Source organism: Chenopodium quinoa, unplaced genomic scaffold (genome assembly GCF_001683475.1).
Source record: "Chenopodium quinoa cultivar QQ74 unplaced genomic scaffold, ASM168347v1, whole genome shotgun sequence".
Classification (NCBI taxonomy): domain Eukaryota; kingdom Viridiplantae; phylum Streptophyta; class Magnoliopsida; order Caryophyllales; family Amaranthaceae; genus Chenopodium; species Chenopodium quinoa.
Genome location: NW_018744890.1, coordinates 36,178 through 48,006, shown reverse-complemented (window position 1 = coordinate 48,006; position 11,829 = coordinate 36,178). Strand labels below are relative to the sequence as shown.

The following is an 11,829-nucleotide window of genomic DNA, read 5'->3' as shown; positions in this document are numbered from 1 at the left end:
CCAATAATTATACAAAGAGTACGAGAGTTCGAGTGAGTCCGTAATTGGGCAATTGGTGAAGAGAAGATAGCCATTGGAGGGCAGCTTAGTCTCGAATCCAAGGTAGAACAAGAACGAAGGTGAATCGCGGGGTCGAAGCCGGGTTTATTCGGGTGTTCTTCAGAGTATATTTTATAAGTCTTCTTCTGAACTTATTTGTTCAATACTACTGATTTATTTGATGTTCTTTGCTAAATTGATGAATTACTTTTATTGGATTATTGATATTATAATTGATTCTTGATAGTATTATTTTTTTGATTTAATGGGTATTTGAAATTTGCTCGTTCTTGATTATTAAATTTGCAATTTGACATTTATTGTTATCTATCATGTTATTAGTTGTGAATTATTGCTATCTATATGATTTGGCTTAGTTTGAATTATATAGTGAAGTAGTATCTAATTTGTATCAAGTCTGCGATTATGGTTTGGTTTAAATCAGAGGGAATTTTCAATCTAATTATTCTAAGCATTTATGTGATTAGTTTAATTAGGACTAATGAGGTCTCCTAGTTGTTAATGCTTCCGTATCTAACTCATGCAAGTTGCGAAATATTTGTGTTAATTAGATCGGTTTAGAGTCAATTTCGGCTTAGTCCAAATTTGGTTTCAAGTAAGAGAGATAGGGAGTCTTTGTTACTATAGTCTCTACGATTAGTCTAATCGTTAAATTGAGTATTTTGCAGAGTCGGTCAATTGTTGTTATCAATAGTTTAGTGTGAGTAGTGCCGAAGTGGAATTGGTTAGTTGTGTCGTCAATAGTAGTTTATTAGTTTAGTTCCGTATTAGTTTTATTAGTTTAGTATTATCTAAAACAAACCCCCCCATTCTATGTACATATGTGAATAAATGTATAGTATGTAAGTTTCCGTAATATATCTAGTTAAACCTTGATTAAAGAGTTAAAAGTCTCCTCGTGGGATCGACGCTTGCTTACCCTTTTACTAGTTGTTAATATTTTTGAAGGTTAAGTTAGAAAAATAAATATTTAATTTTATACGGTAAACGACACGTATCATTTTTGAATTTTTGTTTATTTTGTGCTCTTTAGTTGAATCTACTTGTAAAAATGGCCAGGGTAGTTGAAAATTGTTTGTGTTTCTCTCTTATGAGCTTTCTCCAACCTTCCACGCACTGAAGAAACTACTGAACTTTCCTCTCCATTGAAGCAGCTTAAGAGGTAATTTGTTGATTCTTCGATATCGTTTTGTCCGATCTCCTAGTATAATTCTCTCTTCTTTCACTCTCGTGTTCTAATTGGTTCAATGTTAAGCTTTTTGATTAGATTGTTCCTTTTATTTGAATGTTCCTAAAGTGTTAAAAGCCTTTTTTTAGAAAGGAACAAGAACAAGAAGGATTAAGAAAGAAAAAAGAGAGAGAGAAAGAGTTTGGGCCAATAAAGGAAGGGATGAGTGAAATGTGAGCAGGTGAACCTATAATTTCAAAGCCATTTAAAAAAAGGAACGGGGAGACAAAGTCAGAAAGGAGATAAATGAAAGGGAGAGAGAGAGAGAAGCCATTAAGTAATTATTTGAGAAAGAAAACGCATTATGATGCCTTCCATCTTTACATATACACAATAGTACTTTTAAAAATACATATTTAATAAACCAACCAAATTAGAATTCAACTTACTTTAGTGTTTAAAGCCCTAAGAGCATTTTCCTAAAACAACACAAGAACATCCTATTTATGGTAGTTAGAATTATTAATTAAGCGAATTAAACTTAGAATTATTATAAACTTATTAATTAAATCATAATAAACATATATCGAGAATTAGTGATTGTTATAAATTGAAGACACTCGATCGCTAAAAACATTTTCCGAGAGCAAGCGGTCAATTTATTTCACCAAATTGGGGACCACACGCATAGATTTGTCTTTAATTTGTCAACTTTGGTAGGGTCACAAATATGGAAAGATATGCCTTTGCATATCTCATAATTATTTGATAAGAATGTCATAAATAGCTATATATCTTGAAAAAGAAAAGAGGAAGGAAAGGGAGAGAGAGAAAGATTATTTAAAGATAATAACACAATAAATGTCATTTCACTTTTTCTCAAAAAAAAAAAAATTTGTCATTTCACTAACTACATCAAATAATAGGTTTATATTACCGTTTACATGCGAACCTAAGCACTATAATCGTTCAAATGTAACTAATCAACATAAACCAAACTTACGTGCATATTTTTAACCTTCGAGATAAATACAAACAATTAACATCGGCTATATTACATATCGTAGCGCGCGCACCAACGACTAGTTTATAATAAAAATTGAAAATTTGTAGCACCGTGCTATGTCTAAGTTTTTTATAAATAAATTTGTAGAAGTATAAATTATTTTAATGTTAATAATATAATGAGTTAAGTTTTAGTAATAAACGGGTTTAAGCTAATTTTGTAAATAAACCACCCTTCAAAATAATAAATAAGGGAGTACATTAATATTTAATTTTTTTGGTGTTTGGAGAGCCACATGGACGACGGAGTTGAGAATCGATCCCAAGATCTCTTGGAATCGGAAGGAAAGCTCTAACCACTTAAGCTATATTTAATGGTGTGCCTTTATTCAGGATTCCAGGACGAGTGGAAGTTATGTTGAATATTGATTGTGCATAACAGCATAATACGGTAATAGTACTACTTAACGGAGTATTATATTATTATGTCCATAGATATGGTAAGTCATCATAAAGCTAAGTATTGAAAAAAAAATATATACAGAGTTTTCATAGAAAATACTCTAAAATATGATTAGCTAAATACCTCAAGTACGTTATATTTACTGAAACTCCCTACATATTGTTCATATTAACAATTTTTTTAATAAAAGGTATAATGGCTAATTTAATTAGTGGTTTAAATACTCATATATGTACCCAAATGTAGCTACTCTTAATAAGCTAATTGAATTGGCGGTTTCATTAAGAGTAAAACCGCTGATTCAATTAACGGTTTTAATATGAACAGAGAAAAAAATTGTGTTGATATGGACGATGTGTCCGAAATATTAATAAAGTGTGGCATAATTATGAAATTTAATGATTTTTTGAGGAATCTAAATGAAAATCACTCCAAATTATAAAAATCATTATGAAAAATTCGGTAACTTTATTCTCCTCAATTATTAAGGCAGGAAATAAATTTGATTTAGTTCCCTTATTAAACATTCCCAATTACCATAATTAAACACATAGACGTAATGTAAAAAAAAAGAAGTCCCAATTAACTTTTTAAACACCTTCATTATAAGTCATTACCCATTACCTTCTACACACTATTTATTACCACATATATTGTTTAAAAAATTTGTTCTCTCTCAAAAAATCAAACACGAGTAAATAATAATAATATGGGTAGGGCAAAAAAAGCAACAGAGTTTATAAGCAAGGAAAAAACAAGGAACACTACCCTTGTAAAGAGATTGAAAAGTTTGATTAAAAAAGGTCATCAACTTTCAATCTTATGCAATGTCCCAATTTGCATCATTATCTACCCTTACAAAGAAGGGAAGAACTACTTATCCATGGAAGCTCAAGTGTATTCCTTCAAAGGAGACGACGAAACGGCCTCGCATAATGCAATAGATATGGATATAGCAAGGGATCCCTTGCTAGCTAGGGAGATCATTGATAGGTATTTAAGGGTTCCTAAGGAAGAAAAAAGCAAAAGTGCCCGTAATTTGCATGACATTTTTGATGAGGGTAAAAGAAGGGCTAATCATCAAGAAGTTTCTAAACTAAAGCATAATAATAACAATAATGCATTATTATTGGCTAAATACCCTTGTTGGGATTCTTCCTTTGATAGGTTAAACCCTAATCAACTTTTGGAATTGCTTGTTCATTTGAATCAAAAGATTGAGTTTGTGAAGCAAAGGGTTGATTTGGTTAAGGGCTTTAAGGCTTATGATACTAATCAATCAACGTTGTTGGCAATGTCATTAGTGCCTTATTTTGAGCCAACACCCATCTCTAGTGTTATGAATCCTAGTGAAAATCATGCTCATCATCAAATGGGGTACCCTAAATTTGAAGGGTTAATTAATCAAGTTCCCTTTTATAATTTTCCTATTAGCAACAACAACAATAATAATCCTCAAGATTATTGCCACCAAATTATGCCCTTCAATCAAAATGTGTACCATGATCAAGTGGGTGCACCTAGATCAGATGATCATGGTGCTAGTAGTAGTAGCAGCAATATGGTTATGTACAATATGGATCCTACATGCTATGATCAAAAGCCAGGAATCGTCGATAACGGTGGGGCGATATCATCATACGGTGCTGGTTTGCCCACGTCTATGACCTTGCAGTTGCCTAATGTTTCCATACCAAGGCAGATGTTCTATAGGTAGGTATATGGAGAGTTGTTAATATTTGGCATGCAGTGTTGCTTATAATAAGATTTCATTTTTTTTTTTTATTTTTTTTTTTTTTTTTACAAAAGCAAATGATATTAATAAAATCAGAATTTACAACATACGAAATAAAAACTAAACTTGTTTAGAGATGAATGATCTATGTTTTTTTTTTTCTTTTTTTTTTTTTCTTTTCTCTAGGGCATAATTATTATATTGAGGTTTTAGCAATTGAGGTTTTATCAAATAACTTTGGTCTGGATCTTATGAATGATTTTGACATTTTTGAAGCATTACATAGTCACGAATTTTACGTTATCAGTTTTGGTTTTTCTATTTCATTTATAGGTGATCGTTTGTCTTAAGTTTTTTCTTTTTCTTTTCTTTTTTTTTTTTTATATCGATGGGTACGGACGGTGTTGATTATGTGAGACATCAAAGTTCATAATTTTCACCACGTTCTTCCATGAGTTCCTCACATATATAGCGAAGCAATAGGCTTAATAAAGCTAAATTTTTAATCTTTTCAACTTCTCATACAATATTATCAACGCAAATTCTTATATGTGGGCATGTAGCTGGCTATACCATACGGCCAGCCATCATAAGGGTTAGTTTGTTAGTGTATTAGGGGTTACTTCGTTAGTGTTAAAGGGGTTATTTCGTCAGTGTTATAAATTTATTCGGTTAATGTTATAGGGATTACTCGGTCATTATTACAAGGTTTACATGATCAGTGTTATAGAGGTGTGTGACCAGCCACACATAAGACATATTGTATTATTAAAGTAGACCGGATAATTTATGGAGCACTTCGTCTTCGTGTTAGTGTTACTATGTATGTTAGAACATAAAGAAAATAGTTATTTATCCCCATTAGCAAAAAAATAAAGTATCCCACTTATCTACTAGATGTCCTCATTGTATAATTTAAAAAAGTTGATGACCCTAAAAATTGGATGATTGGTCTAAAAAAGAAGTAAAATCCTAAAGGATTGTTGACCAAGCAATGTACTCTTTAATAATGTTCTACAATTGAGTGGCTGATAAATAATTCACAATCAAAACTTAAATTACATTGCAATCACAATCAAGCCCTCCTCAATGTGAGGGGAGCCTTAATTAATTTAATAAAACAAAGCCGAAACTAATCCACTTTTATATATTGAATTAATCTATGTATACTAGTCAATTGAGTATGTTCTTAAATCAAACTATATTGGTTGATGCTAAATAGCTAACTGCTTAGCCAATATGATAATATTAAAATTTTAAAAGGAAATCCGATCCAGATCTCAATAATGCACTTAAGTAAATTTAATCTCCATTGTCTTAGTATGATCTTCAAGTAAAACAATTGATTGGATCATTAGTTAATTCCAAATTCTTTCGCATATGCCAATACTAGCTAACTTAATTAGAATTTAATTTTTTTAAAAAACAAGTTTACTCTTGAAGGTTGAACGCATTTATATTTAGGACATGTCTAGTCATCCACAATCATGATTCACTGATTCACCTATATCTTCTCTAGTCTCTACTGTAAAACACACTTATAAATTTAAAATCATATCAAACATTTGTTAGAACACGCGTTCGAGTTTAAAATCAAAATGAGTATTGCCAACACTAATACCATAGTTGTACATATGTCATATGGTAGCTGCCATGCCATGCGTAAATGTACAAATGTGAAATCATCGTTGTTAAAAGACATGATTTTGGCATTTTAATTGTCTTGTTCAATTTTTACTTTTTACCATATGCAAGTATTTTGTTAATGTGAACTAACTTTTATTAGTAATGAACAAAAACCCCAAATCCAAAGGGGCAGACTTATATGGTAAATGTAACAAGGAGAATTCTTTTAAGAAACGCATTGATTCCAAGGTCATTTTCAAAGAAGCTAGAAGAATTTAGCATACCATTTGCTTGGCAATGACAACATTTTCAGAATCTAATCTCAAATGAAATGTGTGCGTGCCCTTTTAAAAGACAACATTAACACGACAAATACTATTTATCATTGAAAATAATGATGAAACAAAATTAATAAAATACATAAAATGACACGATATGACACTACACCACGAGCTTAGCCCTTGGTATGGCTCACACGGACAGCCACCATCGGTTATGCACTTATGCTACCTAAAGGTCATGGCAAGCACATCGCCAATTCGCCATATCCCCACATAGGAAGGACTAGTCGAAACTCGAAACCATCCGAGCACCCCGAAATTCTCTTATATGAAGGTGTAATGAACCCTATGATTGAGTTGCACTTACTCCACTTCACAATTTATGCCTTATTCCATTCAAATAATAGAAAGCCATCCATTTGATCCTTCACTTTCTGCCATCCAACTTAAAGGCATCAACCCGATTTGGGGTAATTTTCAACTGAAGAATATGCTTAGACCCCACCACAACAACATGCATATCAAAAAACGAAGTGGAAACTGTACTAATCCAACCATTCTTTAGATTTATGCAAATTTGCTCACTTTTTTTTTTATAACTAAATCAAGCCAACTTTTTCACAATCGTAAACTTGCAACTAGTTAACTAAATCAAGTACATATTAGTTGCAATTTTGGAATATTTTATATTTCACAAATAATACTCTAAATTTGCAAGACTTGCAACTAATACATAACGGACATAGTATGATCTCATGGAGCATTTTAGGACACATAGGGGACGTTTTCGAGTAATCCAAGGCTAAAATATGCGAAATTTGCATATCACAGTTACAAATTACTAGACAAAGCAAGTAAAGCACCAAAACATGGGATAAAGCAAAAGAACACGAGTTTATACAAGCATATATAGTAAGCATTAATATAATCATACATATAATCTGATCTTAATTATTCTTATTACCAAAAGCAGAACAAAAGGTACTAGAATAGCATACAAATATGAGCTTCTCTAATCTCCTCAGCCTCTTCCGGGCGGGATGATCCCTTCATCGTCGTCGTCGTCATCATCGTCGTCTTCCCACAAAACATAGGAGACATAACATAACATAACATAACATAAGCACTCTAAATTACATAGTCAGACCATTGAGTTATATGAGAAGTATGATCCATAGTTAAACTAGGAATCTTATCAAGTCTAAATGGATTTTCTTTACCACCAATTAATCTTGCAGGATTACCAACAGCAGTAGTTCTTGGTGGAACTTCCTTTAAAACTACAGAACCAGCCCCAATTTTAGCACCATCACCAATCTTAACATTCCCTAAAACACAAGTCCCTGCCCCAATCAACACCCCGTCTCCGATTTTCGGGTGCCGGTCTCCGCACGTCTTGCCCGTGCCACCTAAAGTAACACCGTGCAAAATCGAAACATTGTTTCCGATCACAGCGGTTTCACCAATGACCACCCCAGTAGCATGATCGAAGAGAATTCCTTGACCAATTTCCGCTCCTGGATGTATATCAACTGCGAATACCTCCGAAACTCGGTTTTGTATTAGCAATGCTAGGATCTTTCTACCTTGTGTCCATAATTTATGGGCAATTCGGTGTGCTTGACATGCTAAAAACCCCTTGAAATTCAAGAAACATTGAACATAGCTTATACAAGCAGGGTCTCTTTCACGAACAGCTCGTAAATCGGCTTTAACATACTCCATGATTTCCTTACTTTCCACAAGAACACCGAGAAATAAGTCAAAAAGGGTGTTTGAATTTAAGCTTGAAAAGCTCAACTTCGCTGCTAAATGATTAGCCAAAGCTTTTTCAAAGCATTTATGAGATAAAATCGAATTGTAATAGAAATTTGATAAAATGGGTTCTTGCTCAACATCAGATTTTGCTTCTTCCACCATTTTTGACCATAAATTATCATCATCTTCTTCTTCTTCAGATTCTTCGACGAATTCTTTCGAATTAATCGACTCCCGACTAATCTGCGAAATGGGTGCGCAGGAAACAAGATCAGAAAAAGTGGGTCGACAGTAATTTAAGTATCTATAACGATATTGATCAGTTTGAGATCGATCGGAATCGCAATTGTTTGAAGGCTCTGCTCTAGATGTATGAACACAAGTAGCCATTTTTTTTGTGGGCGATGATAAAAATGAAATGGGTATTTTGAAATTAGGGTTAGGGTAATTGAAATTTGAGATTGAATGGTGAGAATTGAGGAGAGAGAAAATGGATGGTTGTTGAAATGAAGGTGAGAGTGAAGGTCGGCTATGGTTATTATGAGTATATATAATACCCAAGAATTTTGAAGAAATTGAGGATTTTTGGGATAAATTTATGGAATTAGAGTAAACAAGTAGTAGGCTCATGTCACTGATTTTGTCACTCTTTTCTTTCTTATTAAAAAATAAATAAAATAAAATTAATTACTTGTATTTTGAGAGAGGGTTTCTATGTTGGTGAGGTTTTTTGTTTGTGTTTTTTGGGTAAATAAAAGGGATTCTTGGACCATCTTGTTGGTAATTGTGAGTGGGTATTACTGGGATATAAGCCATATTTGAAAAGGTCAATGGTGTTTCGTGTTGGTTTTACAGGGGTTAATATTATGTTATCAAAATAATGTGAGATTTCTTGCACAATTCATTTTTGTAATATTAGGTTTTCTCAATGCATAATTTCAATATTTTATTTTCCAAAATATTTTCATGGATTAATATTAAGTGCTTCAATTCATATATTTATAGTCTAAGTTATAAGTTGATAAGAGTGAATCATAATATTACGATTTTTTGTATACAAAAAAGGTACGGTTTAAAAATACTACATACCCAGTATGATATTTGTTCTTATAAAATAAATCACAAAAGGGGAAATGATGTAACAGATTTGATCATAAGTCTTGGATACAACGAGATTATTCATGTGCTTTAGCATGAAAAATACAAAATTAAGTTGCCTAAAAAGACGATAAACATTTTCAAGGAAACTATTCTACATGATTAAGAATACATTATATTAATTATCTTACATTGTCGTTTCCTGATTTACTAAATTGTCTAGATATGTACTCCAATTGAACTATTAGGGAAAGCAATGTGTTTAGAATTTTGATTGGTTTTCTATAATATGGATAAGATTTGAGATTCATTTAATTTTGTTCCAAATTTAGTTGCTCTGAGTTTTATGAGGTGATGAATTCTAATGGTTGACAATCAATCAAATGAAATTCATTGTTCCAAAAGCTAGTATTCACGAGATACATGTATGTAACGAACCCTAATTAGTCAGTACTTCGTACTTTTAATTAGTCAAATAGATCGGTTGATCAAAGATCAATACTTGTACTACATGTTATAATTGTTTATTTTTTTTACCAATATACACAAAGTACTACGTCATAATAAGTAATCTCAAATACCTTCCATGTACTACATTGAGTTTCATATTATTTGTATATTGCATAAAAGGGTTTATTGTGTGATTTAGTAAAATTATATTTCTTTCAAAATACATTACAGAGTGGATAATACATAAATCATATACTCGTATATAGTGTTAGCTAAAAAGACTCATGGTTAGGTTTAAAGGTATTTATTTTAAAGCTTAAAAATAAAATGTGCAAATACGTAAACATCAACGTTTCAATATTTTGAATGACAGAATGATCGAGTAAAATTTATATAATTAACTTTTATAAATAGATATGAATTGCCAGACGAATCTATGACTAATTTTTGTAATTAAACTTCATGCTTCATGTGATATTATTTGAATTTTTGTAATAGTGGGAAACTATGACTAATATTTGAAACATTATCCATGAATTTCAAAGTGCAACCAACAAAGAAAGAACATACTAAGCTAATGTATCAAAAAAGTTTAGAAAAGTAATAAATTGAAAACTTGATTGTGAAGTTAGTAAATAGGAATTGAAAGTCTTCTTGAAAGTGATTCTTGCAAATTGCACTCTGAATTATTTGCTTGATATATAAAAAGTGAGCTTGCAACATTTTCGCATCATATGTCGACAACCTTCAAGTCTCCTCTTTGAAACCACAAACTGATCTGATAATTATATTTTCTTATTAAATACAAGTCTTTCTCAACTATATATAACCAAATCTCTTTAAATTATGTGAAGTCTTGAATTCTCATGCATATAAATCTTGTAAATATAAATAAAATAGCTTTTGTAATGTATATTCCAACTTGTTTCTTTACTAGGTTATCAAGTACTTCGTATATATAATTATATTCCGTACTTAGTATATTTTATTTTCATAAATAAAAAAAAATATAAACTATATATGAATCAAAAATTATAATAATAATTTTACAAAAAGTCGAGCTGCTGCACAACCGGCTGCGGCCCTCCACGGATAAAATGGACAGATCGGACGGTTAAAAGTCCTCGATGAAAAACCTTAACAAGATAATGTGAAGTGAGTTTGTTTGAATCTAATTCTTGTCATTTGTCTTTCCACCCACTTGTAATTGGTGACACGTGCATTTCCAACTAGCACGTGATCCTCACTGAATTGAGTTCTATCACTAGTTTATGGGTTTGCCTGTCAGATAGTTTCATAAGGATGATGCATGTACTTACTACTTGTTGATTTTTTCTCCACATAAGCTAAATGTTTTAGTAGTAACAATGATTACTCAAATCTTAATTACTTCGACTATTTGATTTATTTCAATAATACGGTACACTATTCTTAAATCATACAAACATGTGTAAGATTATTGGCTGATTTTAAATCAAAAAGTTAGGGGTTTAAGGTTTGATCCCCTAACCTTTTGTGTAAATATTATTTTACTTAATCGTTATGCCACAAATTTCTATACTTAATTACTAGGCATCATACTACTTATAAGTTATAACCAATTAGTTAGGAAAGGTTTGGGGGTCTAGACATTAACTAGTCCCAATTAAGATCCGCCTCTAACCTTTGTGTAAGATGAATATTGTACCCTCTTTAAACCCTGACCATATAATGTTGCGCACTGGTATTGAGCCATCGAATATGTTAAATTATAATTAGAGTATATGTTGAACTTTTTTGATTAAGATAAAGGTAATCACCATTTTCTGTGAGGTAAGGTCTTGCTTGGTAAAAAGAGTTTTGGTCTGGGTAAAGAATTGATTCGGTAAGTTTGTTGTGCTCTAAGTTCTACTTGGTAAAAATATGAAGTTTATTATGTTATTTGGTTGTGAGATTCTAATTAAATGACAGCTCTATCCAAAAATTACTAGTATTCATTTTTCTATATCTAATACTCAAAAGTTTGACTAAATAAGCTAATCAATTTTCAACGAAATCTCAACATTAAACTAACTTGCACATGTATACAAGTTGTTTGTGAAACGTGGGATGGACCGTGGCAACCCCATTTACTTCAAAATATTGGAAGTGTCAATCATAACATACTATTTTTAGGTTAAATTTGGGTTAAATTGACACATCGAAT

At 31.6% G+C, this 11,829-nt stretch overlaps 1 protein-coding gene across 1 annotated transcript; it reads right to left on the bottom strand.

Annotated features, from left to right (window-relative positions):
• Window positions 1-7,141: 7,141 nt before the first annotated feature.
• LOC110705939 (serine acetyltransferase 1, chloroplastic-like) lies at window positions 7,142-8,940 on the bottom strand. The gene has a single exon (XM_021883854.1). The coding sequence runs from the start codon at window positions 8,724-8,726 to the stop codon at window positions 7,467-7,469; it is 1,260 nt and encodes a 419-aa protein (XP_021739546.1). The 5' UTR covers window positions 8,727-8,940; the 3' UTR covers window positions 7,142-7,466.
• Window positions 8,941-11,829: the final 2,889 nt, after the last annotated feature.